Source organism: Protomyctophum bolini (genome assembly GCF_963924005.1).
Source record: "Protomyctophum bolini genome assembly, chromosome: 15".
NCBI classification, from domain to species: domain Eukaryota; kingdom Metazoa; phylum Chordata; class Actinopteri; order Myctophiformes; family Myctophidae; genus Protomyctophum; species Protomyctophum bolini.
Genome location: NC_137876.1, coordinates 34,253,439 through 34,279,921, shown reverse-complemented (window position 1 = coordinate 34,279,921; position 26,483 = coordinate 34,253,439). Strand labels below are relative to the sequence as shown.

The 26,483-nt window shown below is 45.3% G+C and overlaps 1 protein-coding gene across 3 annotated transcripts in view; it reads left to right on the top strand.

Moving 5' to 3' along the window:
• ppp2r3a (protein phosphatase 2, regulatory subunit B'', alpha) overlaps window positions 1-26,483 on the top strand; it is a 129,959-nt gene that overhangs the window by 61,217 nt on the left and 42,259 nt on the right. For all 3 annotated transcript variants that reach the window (XM_080784029.1, XM_080784028.1, XM_080784030.1), the window contains exons 3-4: window positions 20,473-24,391; window positions 24,972-25,087. In XM_080784029.1, the coding sequence (XP_080640155.1) occupies window positions 21,562-24,391; window positions 24,972-25,087 (2,946 nt within the window). In that variant the 5' untranslated portion in view covers window positions 20,473-21,561. The remainder of the gene's footprint in view (window positions 1-20,472; window positions 24,392-24,971; window positions 25,088-26,483) is intronic.

Below are 26,483 nucleotides of genomic sequence, written 5' to 3'. Positions count from 1 at the left end.
GGATTTGCAGGCTGTGACATCACAAACAGCAGGAAGCACTCAGAGCACTTGTTTGAGCCAGAAAACCACAGAGAATCTACTGAATGTTAAAGGTTCAGGTTGTTTGGGTTCAATTGAGCTCAGACAAAAATAAGAAAAGAATACAAAAAATATGTCACAATCCCTTTAATGAGGAGAATAAGAATGATGGGGATTGAGATCCATAGGTAAAGGGAAGGGGGTGATGGGGGCGGTAGAGTAATGTGAGATGTTACCTGTGTTGTTGTACGAGCATTGGCTCCCCATACTGTAAGTTGGGGTGTAATCTTTGCATACACGCCATTTTGGAAAGAACTAGGGACACTTAGGGATACTAATGAAGGCTCTATTGCAGTGATTCTCAACCTTTTTTCACCAAGTACCACCTCAGAAAATATTTGGCTCGCCGGGTACCACCATTATGACTTAAGTTAAAATACAGTATCTCAAAGTGTCCTTGAGTGGGTTCCAAAAAGTCTGTAACTCTGAGAGTGTACAAGTGGAACCCTATTGGGTCCCCCATAACTCTGTTTTTCTTTCAGTGTGTTAGTCACATGTCTAATTACTTCAGGGTGGAGTGGTGTTGTCCCGTCTTGTATACGGTGTGTTTCCATTTCCCCATGGGTATCAGTAAAGTGTGTACTCTACATTGGTATCAGTAAAGTGTGTACTGTACTACCTACATGGGTATCAGTAAAGTGTGTACTGTACTACCTACATGGGTATCAGTAAAGTGTGTACTCTACATTGGTATCAGTAAAGTGTGTACTCTACATTGGTATCAGTAAAGTGTGTACTCTACATTGGTATCAGTAAAGTGTGTACTCTACATGGGTATCAGTAAAGTGTGTACTCTACATTGGTATCAGTAAAGTGTGTACTCTACATTGGTATCAGTAAAGTGTGTACTCTACATTGGTATCAGTAAAGTGTGTACTCTACATTGGTATCAGTAAAGTGTGTACTCTACATTGGTATCAGTAAAGTGTGTACTCTACATGGGTATCAGTAAAGTGTGTACTCTACATTGGTATCAGTAAAGTGTGTACTCTACATGGGTATCAGTAAAGTGTGTACTCTACATGGGTATCAGTAAAGTGTGTACTCTACATGGGTATCAGTAAAGTGTGTACTCTACATGGGTATCAGTAAAGTGTGTACTCTACATGGGTATCAGTAAAGTGTGTACTCTACATTGGTATCAGTAAAGTGTGTACTCTACATGGGTATCAGTAAAGTGTGTACTCTACATGGGTATCAGTAAAGTGTGTACTCTACATGGGTATCAGTAAAGTGTGTACTCTACATGGGTATCAGTAAAGTGTGTACTCTACATTGGTATCAGTAAAGTGTGTACTCTACATGGGTATCAGTAAAGTGTGTACTCTACATTGGTATCAGTAAAGTGTGTACTCTACATGGGTATCAGTAAAGTGTGTACTGTACTACCTACATGGGTATCAGTAAAGTGTGTACTCTACATGGGTATCAGTAAAGTGTGTACTGTACTACCTACATGGGTATCAGTAAAGTGTGTACTCTACATGGGTATCAGTAAAGTGTGTACTCTACATTGGTATCAGTAAAGTGTGTACTCTACATGGGTATCAGTAAAGTGTGTACTCTACATTGGTATCAGTAAAGTGTGTACTCTACATGGGTATCAGTAAAGTGTGTACTCTACATTGGTATCAGTAAAGTGTGTACTCTACATGGGTATCAGTAAAGTGTGTACTCTACATGGGTATCAGTAAAGTGTGTACTCTACATGGGTATCAGTAAAGTGTGTACTCTACATGGGTATCAGTAAAGTGTGTACTCTACATTGGTATCAGTAAAGTGTGTACTCTACATGGGTATCAGTAAAGTGTGTACTCTACATTGGTATCAGTAAAGTGTGTACTCTACATTGGTATCAGTAAAGTGTGTACTCTACATGGGTATCAGTAAAGTGTGTACTCTACATGGGTATCAGTAAAGTGTGTACTCTACATGGGTATCAGTAAAGTGTGTACTGTACTACCTACATGGGTATCAGTAAAGTGTGTACTCTACATTGGTATCAGTAAAGTGTGTACTCTACATTGGTATCAGTAAAGTGTGTACTCTACATTGGTATCAGTAAAGTGTGTACTCTACATGGGTATCAGTAAAGTGTGTACTCTACATTGGTATCAGTAAAGTGTGTACTCTACATGGGTATCAGTAAAGTGTGTACTCTACATGGGTATCAGTAAAGTGTGTACTCTACATGGGTATCAGTAAAGTGTGTACTCTACATGGGTATCAGTAAAGTGTGTACTCTACATTGGTATCAGTAAAGTGTGTACTCTACATTGGTATCAGTAAAGTGTGTACTCTACATTGGTATCAGTAAAGTGTGTACTCTACATTGGTATCAGTAAAGTGTGTACTCTACATTGGTATCAGTAAAGTGTGTACTCTACATTGGTATCAGTAAAGTGTGTACTCTACATTGGTATCAGTAAAGTGTGTACTACCTACATGGGTATCAGTAAAGTGTGTACTCTACATGGGTATCAGTAAAGTGTGTACTGTACTACCTACATGGGTATCAGTAAAGTGTGTACTCTACATTGGTATCAGTAAAGTGTGTACTCTACATTGGTATCAGTAAAGTGTGTACTCTACATGGGTATCAGTAAAGTGTGTACTGTACTACCTACATGGGTATCAGTAAAGTGTGTACTCTACATTGGTATCAGTAAAGTGTGTACTCTACATTGGTATCAGTAAAGTGTGTACTCTACATGGGTATCAGTAAAGTGTGTACTCTACATTGGTATCAGTAAAGTGTGTACTCTACATTGGTATCAGTAAAGTGTGTACTCTACATTGGTATCAGTAAAGTGTGTACTCTACATGGGTATCAGTAAAGTGTGTACTCTACATTGGTATCAGTAAAGTGTGTACTCTACATGGGTATCAGTAAAGTGTGTACTGTACTACCTACATGCCTACTTGGTATCAGTAAAGTGTGTACTGTACTACCTACATGCCTACTTGGTATCAGTAAAGTGTGTACTGTACTACCTACATGGGTATCAGTAAAGTGTGTACTGTACTACCTACATGCCTACTTGGTATCAGTAAAGTGTGTACTGTACTACCTACATGCCTACTTGGCAGAAAGGGAGAGTGAAGATGAGTATAGAGCAGTGGTTTTCAACTGTTTTCATATCACAGTCCATTATTTATTCGACAGATAACAGGCAAACGTTCAAATCAAAATAATAAGTATTTTACATTCTCTAATTTGTGTAGACTTCTTGTAAATTAAGTAGCACAGATCTTGAGAGCGTAAAATGAAAAATCTCAAGAGTTAAAGATCTAGTAAGGGTCCATTTGTTTACCAACTCTCCCATCATTTAGCTTGGGACCACATGGAACCCTTTCAAAGGACCACTGGTTGAAAACCACTGGTATAGTGGATCAAGGAGAGGAGGAGAGGGAGAGTGTTTAGGAGATGAAGGGACTGACTGATGACGATAAAGACCAAAGCCAAGGTTGACCTGTCTTCAAGGATAAGTGTGTGTGCCTGGCACGCACGCACACATACGAACACACGTGCACACTCACAGACGAGATGGAGACAGTCAACAGACATTGGATGGCGAGTAATGGCTGAAGTTACATGAACACCACTCTGAGAATAGAGTCCAAACACTGGGCAGAGAAATACCTTTCTCACACAGGGTGTGTGTGTAACTGGACAAATAAGGCACATTTTATGAGCATGGTTATGAGGCTTGCTTGCAGACCAAGCCGTAATATATTCCATAAGTAATTTAACATGTAATGGAGCTTCACACAGTTTCTTCTCGCTGTAGTTATTTTTACGCTTGCCCATTTTCACTTCAGTTGAGTGCGACTGACTGCTAGTTTACTGGTGACAACTGGGTGGGAAGCAGAGAGGAGATGGGGAGGGTGACGGAAGACCATGCAGTGTTATGTTCTTTGTATGTCCGCTAGGGCTGGGCAATTAACCTAAAATATAATATGGAAACCCATATTTAGAACTAGGCCTACTAACTGACTTATACATGAATCTCTTATACTTTGACAAACTTGAATAGATGTTTTGAAAGATAATTGAGTTAATGGATTATTTGTCATTGGATGTCGTTGTACAATTATGGTGTACAATAATAGCTTAAGACTTGAACTTGCCCTCTCTAAGTAAAATTAATAAATCAACACTTTTTTCTTTTTTTACTGTGGACTTTCTATAACCGTGATCCATGATTGGATCAGCTGTAGTAAAATAGTGAAGGAGCTTTAAGGTGAATATCAGAACAAAAGACTGTCATCAAATATGTAATTTCCTGTCCTGGTCACGCAGACGACAGCAACACTAATGTGTTTTAATTAGTGATCGCCTTGGGGCTTGATTATATCTGCTCTTTTGGGTGGTTGTCTACTTGAATTCAGCCCTCCCTGACAATGATGCTTTTTTACGGATGGACAAATACAGTTATAAATACAGTATAAATACAGTAGCCTACCATTTATTCTGGGTGTGTTTCTAGGTGGTGCTGCATGGACTGCATTGTCTCAGACGCGACATACTAAATCCAACACGGGTTGTGCTTCTAAGCACGACCACGGTTAAGGTTAGGGTTAGGTTTAGGCTGTCAATCACAGCGACTGGCCAATCACAGCGCGTCCTTGCACAACCCGTGTAGGCATGCACAGTTAACGTCATGCTAGCATACAGAAACACACAGAGAAGTAATATTAATACTAGGGTAAGCTGCGTTTTACCACGCCATCCATGAAAACAGTCCACTGGAAGGAAATTAAATCATCATGTTGACCCCAACACATTTTAAACAAAGAATACATTTTAATCAAATAGAATCCATAATAGATGGATATGTTGGAATGAATTTACGAGCTACTCAGAGCTACAGTGTATATTAGTCAGTTTATGTTATGACATGCAGATGGAAAATGAAAGGTTTTGTCCTACAAATTTCTGTCATTTCTTTTTTTTTTAAATGTATATATATCTTGATTAATATCCAGCTTGTTATCATAATATCTTGTTATCATTCATTTTGTGAGTGTTTAAAAAATTAAAATGCTTAGAATTAGAATGATCACAAGAAAATAACATGTGTAGCCCTCCAACGAGTGATTTAAATAACATGTGTAGCCCTCCAACGAGTGATTTAAATAACATGTGTAGCCCTCCAACGAGTGATTTAAATAACATGTGTAGCCCTCCAACGAGTGATTTAAATAACATGTGTAGCCCTCCAACGAGTGATTTAAATAACATGTGTAGCCCTCCAACGAGTGATTTAAATAACATGTGTAGCCCTCCAACGAGTGATTTAATAACATGTGTAGCCCTCCAACGAGTGATTTAAATAACATGTGTAGCCCTCCAACGAGTGATTTAAATAACATGTGTAGCCCTCCAACGAGTGATTTAAATAACATGTGTAGCCCTCCAACGAGTGATTTAATAACATGTGTAGCCCTCCAACGAGTGATTTAATAACATGTGTAGCCCTCCAACGAGTGATTTAATAACATGTGTAGCCCTCCAACGAGTGATTTAAATAACATGTGTAGCCCTCCAACGAGTGATTTAAATAACATGTGTAGCCCTCCAACGAGTGATTTATATAAAATAACATGTGTAGCCCTCCAACGAGTGATTTATATAAAATAACATGTGTAGCCCTCCAACGAGTGATTTATATAAAATAACATGTGTAGCCCTCCAACGAGTGATTTAAATAACATGTGTAGCCCTCCAACGAGTGATTTATATAAAATAACATGTGTAGCCCTCCAACGAGTGATTTAATAACATGTGTAGCCCTCCAACGAGTGATTTAAATAACATGTGTAGCCCTCCAACGAGTGATTTAAATAACATGTGTAGCCCTCCAACGAGTGATTTAAATAACATGTGTAGCCCTCCAACGAGTGATTTAAATAACATGTGTAGCCCTCCAACGAGTGATTTAAATAACATGTGTAGCCCTCCAACGAGTGATTTATATAAAATAACATGTGTAGCCCTCCAACGAGTGATTTAAATAACATGTGTAGCCCTCCAACGAGTGATTTAATAACATGTGTAGCCCTCCAACGAGTGATTTAAAATAACATGTGTAGCCCTCCAACGAGTGATTTAAATAACATGTGTAGCCCTCCAACGAGTGATTTATATAAAATAACATGTGTAGCCCTCCAACGAGTGATTTAAATAACATGTGTAGCCCTCCAACGAGTGATTTAAATAACATGTGTAGCCCTCCAACGAGTGATTTAAATAACATGTGTAGCCCTCCAACGAGTGATTTAAAATAACATGTGTAGCCCTCCAACGAGTGATTTAAAATAACATGTGTAGCCCTCCAACGAGTGATTTAAATAACATGTGTAGCCCTCCAACGAGTGATTTAAATAACATGTGTAGCCCTCCAACGAGTGATTTAAATAACATGTGTAGCCCTCCAACGAGTGATTTATATAAAATAACATGTGTAGCCCTCCAACGAGTGATTTAATAACATGTGTAGCCCTCCAACGAGTGATTTAATAACATGTGTAGCCCTCCAACGAGTGATTTAATAACATGTGTAGCCCTCCAACGAGTGATTTAAATAACATGTGTAGCCCTCCAACGAGATGGAATTCATCCGTTCCTCGTGGCACAAAATGGCTGGTGGTTGTGGCGAAACGACTGGAGTTAGGCGTCAGTCACCTTAGACCCCTGTGTGTGTGTGTGTGTGTGTGTGTGTGTGTGTGTGTGTGTGTGTGTGTGTGTGTGTGTGTGTGTGTGTGTGTGGAAGCCAGCTGAGGAGGGGTGAGTCAGTGGCGTTCGGAACACGATGACTCTCCTCACTCAGTCGCCGTGACGATAGGCTGTGGCGACAGGGCTTTGCGGTTAGAAATCCTAATCTGCTCCTCATATGACCCTCTGACAGACAGGGACAGCAGACACACACACACACACACACACACACACACACACACACACACACACATACACACCCCCCTCAGACTAGTTAGACCTGGCCCTGGCTCTCCAGTCTAAACATGCTCTTATAAGGATTTCTGTTCAAATCGAAGTGTACACATTGTAAACACAGTCCTATATAGGCCAGTAAATGAAGCGGCCTGTTGCTGTGCATTTATGAGGCCAATGTGCAAAAGGGAAAAAAGGCTCTTTCTTGGCCTACCGGGAGTGTGCGTCGGAAGGTTTTACGCAGATCGATCGGCCCAGCGGTGCCAGCGATGGTCTGCTCACAGACACACAGGAACGGGGACACAAGATGACAGACAGACAGACAGACAGACAGACAGACAGACAGACAGACAGACAGAAAACATGGTCTCCGGCTTTCTGCCGTCCAGCCTGGCTGAGACGATAGTAAAATCACAACATCCCGACGACCTTAGCTGCACGTTCAGCTCTCTATCTCCCCATTTCCTGTCAGCTTACTTTGTCTCTGTAAAATAAAGGCAGAAAAGACCAAAGATATCTTTAAAATAAATAAATAAATAAAGAATAGCCAGTTACATAAGAGGTGCCAAAAAAGAGAAAAAATATCATAGCGTGGGCAAGAGCTGAAAACGCCAAATGAGACGAGTCTGGGGCAAAGGCACGGTACAGTGAGTGCCAGCACTATAATTCAGCTGTAGTGTAGTTAGCCTACACTTAAAGCTGTGCACAATCCATTTATTGCTGCAAGCTTTCGGCCTACTGACCTCCTTCAGGCAGCCTCCCTTCATGTTTTCATTGCTATACCTTTGTGACTCCAGCACCTCACTTAAATCTTTCAGCAGATGAGCGGTGGCTTTTTACAATTTTGTGTGTGTGTGTGTGTGTGTGTGTGTGTGTGTGTGTGTGTGTGTGTGTGTGTGTGTGTGTGTGTGTGTGTGTGTGTGTGTGTGTGTGTGTGTGTGTGTGTGTGTGTGTGTGTGTGTGTGTGTGTGTGTGTGTGTGTGTGTGTGTGTGTGTGTGTGTGTGTGTGTGTGTGTGTGTGTGTGTGTGTGTGTCCATCTACGTACACAAATGGAACACTTCCGAAAGTATGACATCATACCAAAACATTAGCTATTTTAATTAACAGCAATGGATAGACCAGGTCACAACATCCTTCAGGCATAGCAGGGACACTGTGTGTGTGTGTGTGTGTGTGTGTGTGTGCGCGCGCGCGCGTGTGTGTTTTACAGCAGATGCCATCTCTCATCAGTTGATCTGGTGTGTGGCCTACAGTGTTATTGTCTATTTACAGCATGTTTATGTGACCTCTGCAATGGAACAGAAGAGGCTGGCTGAGTGTGGTTGTGCGCGCAAGCACATTAATTAGGCTATTATTTGTATTCCTCCATATCAGGGGTTCTCAACGTTTTTAGCTGGGGACCCCAGGAAATGCTTTGGCAATGTCTCGCGACTTTTGGTGACCCCCCATGGGGTCGCGACTGGTGGAGGGATCTCGCTGCCACACATGAGAATCAGGAAGTAAAAATCTGCTATGTAACTTGTCCTGTGATTGTCATTTAATCCATCCAAAACATACTTTTTGCAAGCTACGATCATATAACGTTTAGAGAAATCAAGCTCGTTTTGGGTTCTGGTTCGAAGAATCTGCATCCCCATCAACAGCATAAAACCAGCGGATTTCTTTTTTTAATTTTAATTTTACCGCACCCGAACCGGAGTGTTATGACCTTTAATTGATATTAAAATAAGCGTCAAAAGGCAATTTAGGTGATAAATAAGTTAATAATCGTTCATCTGCAATCAAAGAAATAATTGTGATGGTCATGCTTAAAGTGGCATTATATGTTGTCTTGTTATTTATTTTATTTTTTCCTATTATGTACCGTGGTTCCAATTTGGCTATTTATCTATTTCTCTTTATTTTTTTCCATTTGACCTGATTCACCTGAGTTCACGGTGCATTAAGGTGCATTCTGTTCTGATGGTTAAGTCATGAGAAGTGAGTCTATCTAATGACATGGTTATTAGTTACTAGTTAGGGTGACCAGATCCAAACTGTTCATTTGTGGGACAGAAGTATTGCTTGTGTGGTACAAGTTGGAAGAGGGGATGGAACGGGGTTAGCAACGTATTACTTAAGTAAATGCCTTGATGTCATATTCGATTATAGGCCTATTGGCTATCATTTTGTTTTTAAACCCCTCTGGCGTCTCACATTTAAAATGCTAATTGGGTGGTATGGCAGACTACTGTACTGTAGCCTAGGCCCTAGGGGATATTAGTCAGTTATAATGTGACTCATTACGTCATAATATGACGTAATGAGTCACATTATAACGTTTGTTTTACATCACCTAATCAACATGAGTTAGTCTTTAATATATTAGCGCCCCTCACTTCACACTGGTGTGATTCTTTTAACCATTTCTTGCTTCATGGAAACTAAACCCTTTCCAAGGAACACCTTTCTTATTCAGTTTTCTTCTTTTATCTAATCGTGATTTTGATTTGAAGTCATATCGTCCAGCCGTAAACCCAATATGTACTACATTGATTGTACGTGTATGTATGTTTGCGTGTCCACACCCTGGACATTGTGTTGGTGAACACTGAACGTGTGTGTGTGTGTGTGTGTGTGTGTGTGGGGGGGGTTACCAGGAAGCTTCAAGGATAAGAACAGATGTGCGTCATCCTTTTCCTCTTCAGAAACACTTAAAAACATCCTTCTCTCAGCCCCAACACTGTCCCTAAGGGGAAGTTGTGTGTGACTGTGTGTGTGTGTGTGTGTGTGTGTGTGTGTGTGTGTGTGTGTGTGTGTACTATTCTTGTGAGAGTCAAATACGCCCACAAGTGCAGTAGAATTGTCCTCAAATTTGAATTTGAAGACAATTTTCCTGGTCCTCAGAGAAATGGTTTGGATTCTCGACAACCTGTAGAAGTCCCTGCCACGTTCCTGTGTGCGTGTGTGTCCTGTTGTCTCCTCCTGGGCTGTTATTTAGCCCCTAGTGAGCTGCTTTCCACAGAGATGTACAGAGAAGTCGATAGTGCTGTCGCCTCACAGCTACTGTAGAAGGTCCCGGGTTCGATTCCCGCCGGGTGGCGCTGTGGGCGTGTTCTTTCCTCTGCGTCATCAGCGCCCATACCCTATGTGGGGTTGGAGAAAGAGCCTTTGTGTGTGGAGTTTGCATGTTGTTCTCCCCATGTACCCGAGACATGACCAAAGCATTTCCGGGGGTCCCCAGCCAAATACGTTGAGTCAGCGGGGGCGGTTGGAATAACGTGTCCCTTCCACGCTCTACATCCAGCACATTGTATCAGTCGTGTTCTCCCAGGGGTCTGGCAGCCGTCCAAGGTCTGTCATGACACCCCCTCATTCTCATTCAATCTAGTCCAAGGTTTGTCATGTCACCCCCTCATTCTCATTCAATCTAGTCCAAGGTCTGTCATGACACCCCCTATTTCTCATTCAACCTAGTCCAAGGTCTGTCATGACACCCCTTCATTCTCATTAAATCTAGTCCAAGGTCTGTCTGTCATTGTCTCCACCAGCTGAAGGCATGGGGAGAATATGTTTTCCACTCTGTCCGTCCGTCCGTCTGTTACCAGCTAATCTCTGGTACCATTAATCTGGTCGATGCCAAAGGCGTAAGAAGAAATGGCACCCTTTTCACATTGGCCTATTATAGCGCCACCAGGAGGCCACAACCTGACCTGGCCTGGCCCCGAGGGACACTTTTTATAGTTCTCATTTAAGTTCTGCTGTACGAGTACGTCTGACTTAATATAGACTATAAGGGCCATTATTCCGCTGCAACTCAACAGGCTTGGTTTCATCACAAACAGGTGTGTGTGTGTGTGTGTGTGTGTGTGTGTGTGTGTGTGTGTGTGTGTGTGTGTGTGTGTGTGTGTGTGTGTGTGTGTGTGTGTGTGTGTGTGTGTGTGTGTGTGTGTGTGTGTGTGTGTGTGTGTGTGTGTGTGTGTGTGTGTGTGTGTGTGTGTGTGTGTGTGTGTGTGTGTGTGTGTGTGTGTGTGTGTGTGTGTGTGTGTGTGTGTGTGTGTGTGTGTGTGTGTGTGTGTGTGTGTGTGTGTGTGTGTGTGTGTGTGTGTGTGTGTGTGTGTGTGTGTGTGTGTGCACAGCCACATGGAGAGTGAACCCCCAGCTCTCTGCCAGACATGCGTACGACGTATATGCACACACCCAGCTGTACACCTACTGTATGCACAATGTATGTCTTTGCATTTGGGCAATATAAGCAGAAGAACTCTCTCTCTCTCTCTCCCCCCAACACTCACATGCACATTCTCTCTTTCTTTTTTTCTCTGACATTTATACTTGGTTGATGTGCAAACCAAGTATATATCAGGCTTTAGTGTGCTTGTGTGTAGGAGGAAATGTCTGTGGGGACATGGTCGGGGGCTTCGCCCCATGCACCAACCAGCTGGTAATTACTATTGAGGCAACTATACACACACTTCTCTGTTTCCTCCTCTCTATCCATCTAGAGTTGACGTAAACCTTGTCAGGCACAGTGTCGCTTGTCAAAATAGGCAGATCCACAAGCTCACAGAATCAGGCACTCGTCCTTGTCTGCATTTGTCTTTCCATCTCTATGCCTCTCTCACTCCATCTCTCTACTGCGGTTTCAGTCTGTGCCTGGCTTATTCATTCCCTGTGACTGTTGGCTAGGGCGTCGAATGAAATCAGATCAAACTTAATCATAAAGTGCTATTCACAAAACAGTTGTCACAGAGTGCAGTATTCCGAGAAAACGCAAGGACAGGACACCACGCAATCACGCATCCAACTGGAGGCAGGATACAGATAATAAGCAGATTGAATTTGTACAATATGAGGCCTGGGTGTATGTGTGAGCATGTGTTATTCTATACTGTGATTATGACATTACCTCCCTGTAGCCTATCCTCCTGAGCTAGTGTGCTTTTGTCCTGGCTCCACTTTAAATGTCACACACATGTTTTTTTCAAGACCGTTATCATTTCTTTCTGCTGTATGTGTATATGTGTGGATCATAATGAAAGCTATGATTCCTTAAAGCTCGGGGGTTGAATAAACAATACCTAAATTGAGGGATTACATTTGTCTTTGTACTTTTAGACAGCTTCTTTTATAGTTTATTTTACATTTAATTATCATCTTCCCCATGTAGGCTATACAGTAAAGCGACTTTGCGTACTAAGAAAAGAGAAAAGCTATATTAGTCTGACTCTGGGATATTATTATGATTATTGAATTTTTCATGGCCATAGATAGTTTTTCATTTCACCATGCATCGTTATTCACCCTGCTATTCTGCAACATAGGCACATTTTTAACATTGTCAACTCTTCCTACAAGTATGGAAAGTATCTGCACGTCGGGCAGATGTTCTGCAGCTGTACGCAAAAATCAGAAGACGAGGACGCTGGGAATGAGGCCATGTTTTAATAGGCAGAGAGTCTGTCAGTCTGTCTCGCTGTCTGTCTGTCTTTAAATGTTGCCAACACTCATGATTGATGGGCACACTTTACTCTAGCATCAGCGTCATCCTTTTTAAGTGTGTGCCCTAGTAAAAAAATCCTATAGGATTCTGGTAGAAACGTGTGTGTGCGTGCGTGTCGGATCCCCACTTATTGTGCTGCGTGTGTGTCTTCGTTACCTCTGCGCATGGATTAAAGTTTGGTCATTTGGAGGCCATAGAAGCCAGCCACATATTTAGAAGCATCTTTCTTTGAACATGAATGGCCTCCGAAATGTCACTAACTCAACTGTAACTTCTTGTTGCTGTATAACGGCAGCAATACAGGTTTATTATTACTTTTGAGATTATATTATGCTTTATTCCATGTCTGCCGAGTGTACAAATGTGGGTCCATTTGGGCCCATTTGTACTTTCGTACAACGCTGAGTTAGGTGATCACACAGGATTTGACTAGCAGCTTATAGCGGACAGAATGAATAATTCATGTGAAGATTAGAGAGATAAGTGGGTCAGAACCACAGTCAGTCAGTTGGACATTTGGGAAGCACAGGAGCGTGGGAGGAAGGATGACAGTGACGGGGAGAGGGGGAAGCGCTCGGTGGGGGGGGTGGTAACATTAATATTTGATATATCCGACAGTGACACTGAACCAGCAGCCTCGTAGTTATGCAGCTACAGTGCAAATTATCTCCACTCGAAAACATGGATTGATTGAAATATGTATTAACAGTTTGCAGAATTACAGTACATTTCAAGCACAAACAAAGACTGTTAACTGTGAGTGGACGACCCAATTAAGCATTACACTTGTTTACAAGAGGGTCCACCTTGTTCAATTCATCAAAACATTTAGAGATGTACAAATAGACACTTTATATATAGTCAAAGAACAGAACAGGAATTAATCATAAAGGAGGTAAAAAAGGGAAAAGAAACGTATACAGGGGAAAAAGTTTAGAATTGCAGCCGTCCGTGGGTGCCCTTTGAGAGATCGGTTTTGAAGGAGTCAAGGGATTTCCATGTCTTAATGTCATGACTGTTGGTAGGGCGTTCCACATTTTGGTGGCATGGGAGCGAAAATAATTCAGTCCCTTGTTTGTACATTTAGCTCTGCATGGAAGTTATTTTGGTATGTTGTGTTTGTGGGTGTTTTAATGTTGAGAGTGTCCAATGGAATGGACCAAACAAGTGTTCATTTAACTCTGACTTGGAGGTTGTCTTTGCTGTGTGCGCGTGCGTGCATGCGTGCGTGCGTGCGTGTGTGTCGTATTTGAGCCTCAGTAATCCCTCCTTTCTCCAGCTACCGTTGTTCTCTGTTAGGGCAGGAGTCAACATCCTGAGGGCCTGTTGTGTTTTTTTCCTCTCGCTCTCTTTCTCTCTCGGCTTAAGTCTCTTTCGTTCTTTTCCGCTGTTTCTCTCCACTGTCATTATCTTTCTCCCGCATGGTCTACCCTTTCTCCCTCTCTCTCTCTCTCTCCCCCTCTCTTTCTTTCTTTCTTTCTTTCTTTCTTTCTTTCTTTCTTTCTTTCTTTCTTTCTTTCTTTCTTTCTTTCTTTCTCTATTTGAATGACCGAGCCAGAAGAACATCTCTGTCGGTGTGTTGTCATGTTAATACCACCAAAGCTGTGTGTGTGTGTGTGTGTGTGTGTGTGTGTGTGTGTGTGTGTGTGTGTGTGTGTGTGTGTGTGTGTGTGTGTGTGTGTGTGTGTGTGTGTGTGTGTGTGTGTGTGTGTGTGTGTGTGTGTGTGTGTGTGTGTGTGTGTGTGTGTGTGTGTGACTTGTACGCACGCGCACTGCGCGTGTGCATGTACAGAGGGCTTGTATAGACCTGTCTTGTCTCCCTGGGGAATTGTTTAAGGCTCCTGTCTGAGACGTTCACAGAGGCTGGCCTCACACTGTGCACACACATACACACACATACCGGTACACACACTTACACAAGCAAATATAGGCATACACACTAGTGATGCACACACACACATATACACTCGAATAGTTGCAGAGGCTTACTGGGAGGTTGCGACAGAAGTGGCCTCCGGTGATTTAGTGCTTCCTGGTGCAGGTCGGGGTGAAGGAGAGACTTTTTTAGACTTGAGAGGAGGCTGAAGGGCACACAGAAAACGAGAGAGAGAGAGACTGTCAGGGAGAAAGAGGTTATTACCAAAGAAAAACACGCTTCTTTCTTCTCTTTCTTCCGAAGGCCTTTCAAATCCTTTTATTTACCATTGGCGGTAGAAACACAGGGAACAGAGTAAAGGAAACGAGAGAGAATGGCTATAGATGGAGAGTTGATGGTTAGAGATAGAATGTTTAAAGGGAGATGCATGTATGTACCGAGAAGTGGAGGAAGTGATGGATAAAGAGGAAGGCTAATAAAGTCCCCAATCCCCACACAGTAAAATATGAGCGGCCATACCAAATCCTGTGAGCTTAAGTTCGACCCTAACCTTGCTCAGTTCACGTGTTGAAGTGTGCCTAAGCAAGGCAGAAATGTTGAAATGTACAGATTGGAATTATGTAAAACATTTTATGAAACAACAGTGACATTGTGCACAATGCATAGGAATTCTAAACAAAATATTTTGTTTTTATTCAGGGTTAAATTGTCTATTTAGCCAGCTAGATTTGATAAAAAAGTGCATTAGGGCTTTCAACTAACTTGAACCCCAGCATCCCTATATTCTGGGGAGAACATTCACGAGTGGAAAAAAGAGCGGGCAAAGTACAGTTGCAACAGTTTTTATAGAGGGTTTTAAGTGGTAAAGTCAGAGCTCTATGACCCTGGGCAGAAATCTGATCTCCATCCAGGCTCACGTCTCAAACCCAGGCACCCTGTGGAGAAAGAATGCTGCATAACTCCACTGACACTGAACTGAGGCCAGTCTAAAGAACATGGGGGGTGTAATCCTCCTCTGTGCGCGTGCACGTCCTGCACGTGTCTGTGGGTGGAGGTTGTTCTGTATTATACAAACATAAGTGGAGATTGTTTACATGCTTGGTGTCATTTTGGGAAGCAGTGATTTACTGAGACGCACAGATACAAAGAGTGTTTATAGAACACTGAAAGAGAGTGTGTAGGGATGTGTTCATATATAGTGTGTGTGTGTGTGTGTGGTGTACGTGAGGGCATATACAGTATGGTGTGGTCACTACGTGAGGGCATATACAGTATGGTGTGGTGTACGTGAGGGCATATACAGTATGGTGTGGTCACTACGTGAGGGCATATACAGTATGGTGTGGTGTACGTGAGGGCATATACAGTATGGTGTGGTCACTACGTGAGGGCATATACAGTATGGTGTGGTCACTACGTGAGGGCATATACAGTATGGTGTGGTCACTACGTGAGGGCATATACAGTATGGTGTGGTCACTACGTGAGGGCATATACAGTATGGTGTGGTCACTACGTGAGGGCATATACAGTATGGTGTGGTCACTACGTGAGGGCATATACAGTATGGTGTGGTCACTACGTGAGGGCATATACAGTATGGTGTGGTCACTACGTGAGGGCATATACAGTATGGTGTATGCATGCGTCTACGTTCTGTATCTGTGCCCATATTTGTGTCTGGGTGCACGACACGTCAATGTGCGATTACCAATCTAAACTATATCCAATTTCTGTCTGCCTGTCCAGTTGTTCTGTGTTGAAATAGTGTGCCAGGAAGTCTAATTTCCTGCAGAAGAAACTGAATCAGCATCATCCTTGTGCGTGTGCGTGTGTGCGCGTGCGTGCGTGCGACAGTGCGTGTGCGCACGCTGAGAACACACAATTAATAGTTGTTTTTCCAGGTGCCAACTGCCCCCACCCACCGGCTGACCACTCATTCTCCCCTGGTCCCACTCTCTATTTTTCACTCTTGGTCAATAGGAAACTGCTGCTCTATTGCATATATGTGGCCACATTTCCAGTCTTAATATTCAATACATTTAATACATGTGTGTGGAGTAGGTCCCTTGATGATATGTTTTGACGTACAGTAAGCTATAAGATGTTGATATGAGGCATGTGTGTGAGGTTGAGGTAACTCACGTCTGTGTACGTATACGTACGTACGTACTGTATCTTTGTCTGCAAATACACGTTCTTTGTGTTGTTGCAGTAAGTATGGTTCATGTGTGTGAGAGTGTGTGCCAGGGGTGTGGTAGTACACAGCGCAGAGTCCTAGGAATCGAGACTCCTATAGGAAACTGCCCTTGGCAAATCCCTTGGCACTATCATCTCTGCTCACAATATATCCTATCACTGCTACGCCGATGACACACAACTGTTTCTATCCTTCCCCCCCTCTGCCACTCAGGTGGAAGAGCGCATCACCGCATGCCTGGCTGACATCTCACAGTGGATGTCCTCCAACCACCTCAAACTGAACCCAGACAAGACTGAGCTTCTCTTCTTCCCAGCTAAGTCCTGCCCTATGCGGGAGCTAACTATCTCCATAGACAACGCCCTGGTAACGTCTGTCCCAACAGCCAGGAATCTTGGTGTTGTCCTGGACAGTCAGCTCTCGTTCAAAACTCACATCACAGCTGTCACTCGATCCTGTAGGTTCACACTCTATAACATACGACGAATTAGACCGTTCCTCACCCAGGAATCAGCCCAGCTCCTAATCCAGACAACAGTCTTGTCAAAACTCGACTATTGTAACTCCCTCCTTACTGGCCTACCAGCATGTGCACTTAAGCCTCTCCAGCTGATCCAAAATGCTGCAGCTCGCTTGGTCTTCAACCAGCCAAAATTCTCACATGTCTCCCCCCTGCTCCGCTCCCTCCACTGGCTCCCGGTCGCTGCCCGCACAGAATACAAAACCCTGATGCTGGCATTCAAAGCAACCAAAGGTATGGCTCCCCCATATCTTGCAAGTATGATCGAACCCTACAAACCCTCCCGCTCACTCAGATCAGCCAACGCAGGGAAGCTGGAAGTACCCTCACTAAAAACGCCGGGACAACGCTCCACACGTCCCAAACTCTTCTCCCTTCTGGCTCCAAAACTGTGGAATGCACTTCCCATTGCAGTCAGAACTGCAGCATCACTCCCAATCTTCCGCCGCAGTCTGAAAACCCACCTTTTCAGACTCCATCATGGCCCATAGCACTTACCCCACCCCCTTAGATAGCAATTCTAGTAGTCATAGCACGTCATAGTACATATGTGTAGCATAGTAGTATAGATGTATAGCTTATATGTATAGTTTCATTATAGATATTCCACTGTTACTTTCTTAGCTACGCATGTTTCATGATAAATGTCTTTATGTGATGTATTCCCATGCTTTTGTTCTTGCTTAATGTAAGTCGCTCTGGATTAAGAGCGTCTGCTAAATGCCTAAATTGTAAATTGTAAATTGTAAACTGCCTCACACGGAGTGAAAGCGTGAAAATGCATGAAGAGAGTGACTGACAGAGAGAGAAGAGGGCAGCATCTGGACAGAAACAGATCAAAAGTGAGTCAAGAGACGGAGAGAACAAGATGTAGAGTTGGGATCCGGAACTGGAATTGGTTCCATCATGTTAGGAACCGTTTTATCACACTGAAAGAGGTGCTTATGTGGACTTCACGTCTGCTGTACCTGGGGTTCTTAACCTGGGGGTTCCACCCCTCGAGGGGTGTCGCTAAATTAATCTGGGTCCCCAGATTATTAAAAACTCTTATCATTGTACATCATGACGTAAAACAAATCGAAAATAAATATAAATAAATTAACATTAACAAATTACTATAGTTGTCATGAATTCAAATCTCTAACGGTTCTCTTCCCCTCTGTGTTCCTTTTTCTGTAAAGTTCAGTTTTTCTCTGCACTTTGCTTTCTTTTGCTTAAAGGATTCATCTTCTCGTCCATTGACTCGCTGCATGCTTATTTCTCTGTGTCTGGCGTGAGACATGGCCAAAGCATTTCTGGGGGTCCCCAGCCAAAAATGTTGAGAACCCCTGTGCTATACAATTGGAATACCTCAATACCTGTCCACAAGGAACCGCTAAGAAATCAGACCGTTAAGAGGGAATCGTTAACAAACGGGAATCGTTAAAATCTTATACAACCTACACAACCAAAACAACCCTAAACAATCCTAAGAGAGAGAGAGAGAGAGAGAGAGTTTCCGGGGCCATCTTTGACGAACAAGAGCTATGAGAGAGCAATGATGGCGTGAGAGTAAATTAAAGCATAGTTCTTTACATTGAGAAAAAGACAAAGGCAGGCATACAGAGGGAGACCAGTAAGACTAGAGACAACTGGGGTCTTGAAGCGGGGATGAAAAAATAAAAATGGAGACTGAGAGACAGAATGAGAGTGAGACAGTTGGTATGAGAGAAAAACAAAGCAGAAAGAGAGAGGCCTATAAAAGCGAGACAGATAGAAGTGAGAGGCTTGTTGGCTTCTGAGCTCTTAATGCCTGACGCTCCATACACGGCCTATAAATCATTTTACCAGTCGTGCTTGTTTGCAGATTTACTGCCTTGCGTGTTTACCTTCGAGTCAGGAATTGTTAGTCCCCGGTATGTGGCACTGTACTGTTACCCCCCCACCCAACTACCCCCAGGAGGTGAGGTTTCAGGAGACCAAAGTGCTCTCATTGTTATTATTCTTTGTGGTGTGCATTCTGAAAGAGTCTTCTAGTGGTCTTTGTATGGTACTGTATTGTCAACCCAACTGTGCCCATTCCATATAGCCTTAATTGGGGTCTGGATAACAAAGTTATTTTAAATGAGCTTTTTATTATACAGTATTATGCTTTTAAATTATGCTTCAAATTTGTTCGTCATATATGCGAGAGACTGCAAGCAAAACTGTGATCTGGGATGACTGCAACACATTGGTACCACGAATCCGCACACCAGGTTCTTCGTGGGCTCCTGTTCAGGAAAACAGACCAGTCTGGCAGTGTGTCTGTTTTCACCCACAATTGGTTTTGTTTGTGAATGTGCCTCGAATTGCCTGTCTCTTGTCTGTCTACAGTCTGTCTAGTAACTTAGTAAGTGAAGAACATGTTGACGGTTTATGAGTCTCGTGAATTCTTAGTGTAAATTGACAAGCCAGCTTTCATCTGAGCTCCCGTTCTGGGGCATAAACCTCTTTTATTTATTACATCTGGCAGAGTATGCTTTTATCTGCATTTGTGTGTGTATGTCTGTGTGTGTGTTGTTTTTATAGGTCTTCCTCTGTGTGGCCTGCATGTTGACAGCGCCCCAGCCTTGTGAAATGTCAGCACGCTAGACATGAGTATCACACATAATGGCCCATGTTTACTTCATACATTGTGGGAGTCTCAAGGTAGGGAAATAGAAGACAATAGAATGGGGCACAGCCGCACAAACAATGTTGGGACGGAAACATTACTTTGGCAGATGTGCAAGTAAACAGGCAGAGACGTGAAAGTGACAGGTGTTTTCTCTTTCCGACACACCTGTCTGTCGTTTACTAAGTAGCAGTCACTGAAAAGCCTCCTGAGATTAAAGTCTCTCTTTCTTCTGTGCTCATTTCACCTTCTACCCTCTATCTCTTTCCTCCTGTTCTCCTTTTGATGTTTGTGTGTGTGTGTGTGTGTGTGTGTGTGCGTGTGCGTGCGTGAAAGAGAGAGAGAGAGAGAGAGAGAGAGAGAGAGGGAGAGAAAGATCTGGCAGGAAGTGAAGTGTGGTCTTGTCGAGCTTTGATGATAAAGTGTGTAAGTTCTCATATCTCCTGTTATCTGGGTGATCGCTGGAGGTGCATGAACCACACACACACACACACACACACACACACACACACACACACACACACACACACATACACACACATACACACACACACAGATGTTGAAAAACAGAAGTCCACCGCATGGAAACTGTCTAAATGATTTACCTTTCTTTCTCTCCGTTTTCTCCTTTCCCTCGTTCTGCACCTCCTCCACCCACTCCCTCCCTCTTCTACCACTCCCTCCCTCCCTCGCTCCCTCCTCTCCCATCTTCCTCTGCTGACTCACAGGTGGCGTCCTCCTGTCAGAACCGAACACTCCCCCTGAGACACCGCTGACCGCGCGGGATGGAAGGAGTGAGTGAGGGAACGAGGAGAAGCCAGTGAACGAAACGAGAGAGAGAGAGACGCACGCGTGCGTGTATATAAAAACTCACACAGAACAAGCCATCTGTGTCTGAGCCCTCTGCTAACTGGCAGCTGTGTCCGAGTCAGCGCAAGATCTTGTTCTTCCAGGACATAAGAACTGAAGGAGGGACGGACAGACAGACGACAGGAGAGGAGGAGAAACAGGAGGGGGGGTGTTCTTAAGAACGCTTGATGCACAGCAGGGTGATCTCGGGCTGGGGAGATGTTGAGGCCTCGCTGGGCTAAAATTAGGCCCTTGAGGCTTCTTCCTCTTCTGCTGCTGCTGCCGCTGTGGCGGGATGGATGATAGCCACGCCTCCCCTTTCCTTCTGCTGTCATCCAAACCCCAGCCACCTTCCCACCCCCTCCGTCCTCTCCACGGCTGTCATTAGCAGCTAACGAGCCGCTGCTAAAGAGGAAGTAGAGAGAGAGAGAGGTGCCCCTGCAGAGAGAGGAGGGTCACCGCAGCTGTTGCCAGGAGGCCCACAGACTTCAAGAGAAGCTCTCTCTCTCAACTGATCCCTCAGTTCCAGGGAATGGAACCTACCAGAGTTCTGGTAAATGGATATCGACATTGGCTGCATTGTTTTTTTGTGTTCTTTTTTTTAGCTTTGATATAGACTGTTTTGTTTTTCACTTTTGCCTGGAAATAAATCGGACGTAAGTCGGACGCTGGGCTATAAACTGTTTTGCTCAGCAGAGGCAGTGGTAACACAAAATACCCACGTTTATTTGTGTTGGAATATATCTTCTTCGACTTGTTTCTGGTATTTTGGTCCTATGAGTGGTGTGGCGTCCTAGCGTTGGGGACATCGCTCAGTCCTAGCGTTGGGGACATCGCTCAGTCCTAGCGTTGGGGACATCAGTCAGTCCTAGCGTTGGGGACATCGCTCAGTCCTAGCGTTGGGGACATCGCTCAGTCCTAGCGTTGGGGACATCGCTCAGTCCTAGCGTTGGGGACATCAGTCAGTCATGGCAGCGGCGTACCGCGTGGTGGTGAGCAGCATCAGTTGCTACAATAGCGTCGTCGTGGACCGTCGTGCCCACGCGCACGCCGTGCACTACTGCTCCGGGCCATGTGGGGCGCTCTCCCACGGGCTGGACTGCACCGTGGCGCACCGGGGCACGTGCTCTGAGCTTCTTGTCGCCCCGGACCTGCCACTCGTCGACCCGAGTCGCGACCACAACGCACACTCCCGTAACGTCGTGGTGAACTGTGCTGCCGTCCACCAGATCCCCAGCCATGGGAAAAGTGGTCTTTCCGTGGATGCCGCAAGCTCTAACGGAGGCGTTTCTCTGGAAAGGGCGGGCAGCAGTGGGAATGTTTCTGTAGGGGAGGACAGCCCCCCGTGGCGGGGGAAGAAGGCTCCCAGTGCTGGGGGGGGGTCCAATGGGAACCTGAGCGCCTCCAGTAGTCTGAAGGACATCACTGGAGAGGCCATCAACCTGGCCAGCGGAAAGCTCAAAGAGTTCTCATTTGACAAGCTCCGCCTCTCTTCCTCCAGCCATGTGGCCTTCAGGAAGGGTCGCAAAGTCCGCCCTGACTCGTTCAGCCGCCGTTCTACAGACTTGGACATAATCTACGGCCATTTCAGCTCCAGCATCACTGCCAACGGCACGACTAACGGCACGGCCCTCTCCAACGACGAGAACCTGCCGCCTTTCAACCTCGCCAAAGGGTCGGGGGCGGACGAGACAAAATCAAAAAGCAACGTGGCGGAACTGGCAGAGCTAGTCAGCAGCCTCCACGCCATGCAGCAAGGACCCATCACCAAAATTGTCGGCGGGTCGACGGGCAGCCTGTCGAGCATCGGCAGTGGGTCGTTGGACCAGGGCCTGGACACGGTGGCCTCGCTTTACCTCAGCACCCTCGGTGAGGAAAACCTGATCGCCCGCCTGCTGGAGAAGACGCGGGCGGAGGGCGGCATGGTGGGAGCAGGCGGAGAGGACATCCGCGCCTGCCTGGACATCCTGCTGAAGTGCTCGGAGGACCTAAAGAAATGCACGGACATCATCAAGCAGTGCATTCGACGCAAGCCTACCGGGGGTGGCGGAGGGCCAGAGGACGGAGGCGCCAGCCCCGAGACGGTGTACCGGGCGGTCATGTCCAGACTCAGCTCCTATCTTAAGAGACTCCCACTGGAGCTGGAGGGAATTGGGGGACTTGGAGGCAGCGGGCAGGGTGGGCAGGGTGTGCCTGGCAGCGGGCACAATGAACTGGCAGAGCTGGTCAGCAGCCTCCACTCCATACAGCAAGGGCCCTACTCCCCCATATTTGGCAACGAACAGCCACCACGCTATGAGGATGTGGTACAGTCCCCTCCCATCCCCAAGAATCCAGCTCCTACTCCTTCCGCCTCTTCCTCTCTTTCTTCTTCATCTATGAAAATGGAGTCCAGCCATATTAAACCAGTCCAGAGTTCTCCGTTGAGGGCCGCCCCGCTCACCAACGGGACTCAGCACACACACACTCCCTCCAACACGCAGCACTCCGCTCCTCCCTCGCTCGTGTACACCACGGCCGCCGTGTCGGCGTCTCCGGCGCACGCCCGCTCACCCCTTCGCACTTCCCCGACCCCGCCGTATGCACACGCTCCCGAACCCTCCCCCATGGAGGCTCTGTACATCGAGGAGGAAGCGGACGTCGGTAAGGGTCCAGAGCACGCCTCTGCCAGAGGCGTGGCGGACCGCCACACCACCACCTACCCTGTAAACAGGAAGCAATACGCACAGCAGCCTCAACTGCACGCACGCCAGACCGCTTCAGGTACCCTGCCGTCCAATGTGGGCTACAGCCCCTCATGGGCCCCCTCCGCCCCAGTCACTGTCTTGTCCTCCAAAGCGGCCCCACACAAGGATGAGGACATCGACAAGCTGCTGATGGACTTGGAGAACCTGTCCCAAAGCATGAGCCACAGCAGGGACTCTGAGCCCCCTCTCCCTGCCAAGACCAGGAAGAGAGAGGGGGCCCTGGGCACTGGCACCTCCAGGCAGCCTCAGCCGTCTCCCAAAACCCTGTTCCAGAAACCCGCCAGCCACGTCACTATGAATGGCCCCGCCTCCAGGGCCCCCCTAGGGCCCATGTCCACACGTGCCCAGGGGGAGGGTGCCGAGCCTGGGGCGGGAGAGGAGGAAGACGGGGCTCTGCTGCTCAGGATCCTCGAGAGCATCGAGAGCTTCGCCCAGGAGCTGGTGGACTCCGGGGCAGGGAGCACGGGGAGCTCGGAGAGGAGCAGCGGGAAGGAGAGGGAGGTGATGAGGCTCCTGCAGGATACGCTGGCCACCGCCGCGGCCCCACAGATTCCCCACAACACTGCAGTTCCCACCCTGCCGTCCCCACAGACACCCCCAGCTCCAGCTGCACCTGCAGCTCCTACTGTACCAACAAAACCAACATCGCCCACACCGTCACGCGTGCCTGTGTTCACTACTAGTTTGTCAGCAGAAGCTGATTGTCCCGTTGTCACACCTGAAGCTAAACTTCAGCCAACACCCGCTGCTGTCCCCAAACCTGCCCCTGCACCTAAACCCATACTTGAGATTGGAACGGAGGCTACGTCCAGAGTCGAAGACGCCTCTACAGCCGAAGCAACTCCAATATCTGCCTCTGTAACACCAGCCCCTGTAGTGTCTCCCCCTGCCGCCTCTGCCTCTGTAAAATCAGCGCCTGCAGTGCCTGTACCGTCTGTCCCTGCCTCTGTAAAATCAGCGCCTGCAGTGCCTGTACCGTCTGTCCCTGCCAGTCTGCCTGCCTCCATCCATCCAGTTGTTCCAACAACCCTAGCGACCTCCGAGGCCCCAGGTAGATCTGTCTCAATTATTACAAAATCGCCTGATCGCAATTATTTTACATAATTGCAATTATTTTGTATAATCATGGGAATCGTTTCCATTCATCTGTTGAAATATACCCAGAACAGATCTACAAGCTCACAAAGTGACGCATCGCGGCACTGTGTGAGATTGTAGATCTGCTATTTTTGCAATTATTCATTTGTATTTCTGAAATATATGTTTCATATGTTCCAATATTCAATGAAAAAAAGAATACGTTTTTGTTAATTACAAATACCCGATTTGTACAATTCTTTGTATGACAGTTAACCCATTTAGACCTGAGGACGATTCTAAAAATGCCTTTTCTGAAAAACCCATGTTTCTATGTCAGTCGTTCTCAAACATTTTCATCTCAAGGACCCCCAAAAATATATGTAATTGGCCGCCGACCCCCATCTGAAAATATGTTGTCCCAGGGCCCCAACCGGGGGCAAAGATTTGAGTTAAAAATGTTTGCTCTGAAAAAAATTATATTCAAAGATTTGCACCACATTTTCATGCTTTGTATGACATAATGCTTATGCAACATGTCATGTTCCTGACAGCCCCGGGGTCGTCGTCCATCCACACCAGAGATGGCGCTGTTGCTGCTGACGACCACGTTGCCGCGAGAGACGGAGGTTCCACCCTCCTCATACAGCAAAGTCCAGAGGTGATCAGGGTGAGTGGTAGACACACCTGTGTCCAACTAGCATCCATTTAGACCTGAGAACTGATTCTAATGTCTTCTGAGACCCCTTTTACACGAGAACGGTGTTCATAGAAAACGGCAAAATAAAGTATCGTTTGCAGGTGTCTTTTTAGTCTATCAGTGATTCTCAAATTATCTGCATTTGGCCGCCGACCCCCATCTGAAAGAATGTTGTTCCAGGGACCACCAGAAGCAAAGATTTGAGTTACAAATGCTTTAAAAATATATGTACTCAAAGATTTTCACACACTTTCAGGAGAAGTTTAAAATAATGGTTAAAGCTAATGCGACACTGATGCGGCCTCAGGTCTAAATGGGCTAGATCAGGTTGAATGATAAATAATGTGTTTACATGCTCTTGACATATCGTTGCTTTCGGGCAGAAACCTTATTCTAACTTCATCGTACTGCAGCGTCACACGAAAGTATCAAAAGTACCAGATCCACGCGGGCTCGAAACGTGGCGATGTGCGTTTTGAGCTTGTAGATCTTCTGCTTTTGCTATTTTTGAATTTGAATGCTGTATAGTAACGGTTTTGGACATGTGGGGTTTCCACCCGACAGAGACGATATCCACAAATGATGTAGGATCGCCACAAATTCTGTTGGGAGTTGTTGCATGTTGATGATCCTGAACGGGCTCTTATCTGATGAGAAGCCTGATTATGACAGGAGTGACAGCTGTGTACACCTCATACTGTTTACTGAATATGACAGGAGTGACAGCTGTGTACACCTCATACTGTTTACTGTCGGACACACGGAGGCACAACCACACTGACATAGCGCCAAGCAAGTTAGTCAGACAAACAAACAAACTGACTGACCCTTTCCAGTAGACGGAATCTACGTATTGGATCTTTTTACCAACAGACACAGAGCAGTTTTGTGGTTTGGCAAATAATCGCAGGGCGAGGATATATCACTGTGTTGTCGTTCTACTCCTGTAGACTGGTAAACCAGTGGTTCTCAACCAGTGGTCCTTGAGGGGGTTCCAGGTGGTCCCCAGCTATAAATGTTGGTAACCAAATGGACCCTTTAACTCTTGAGAGCGTAAAACATCATTGTTAAACATACTTAATTTACAAGAAGTGTACACCATTTGAGGATTGTTATTGTGATCAACGTTTGCCAACAGCATTGAATTGTGGACAACGATAAGTAAATATTCTTCAGTTTGGTGGTAAATGTCATCAAATGGTGGTCCGTGGCTCAAATGCCGAATAAATAATGGGCCTTGATACAAAAAAGCGTTGAAAACCACTGTGGTAAACCATGGCGCTCGTGTGAAATCACATTATCATCTGTCTTCAGGTCTGCAGAACACACATGACAACGTGAACTCATTCGACCGGGATGATTGACC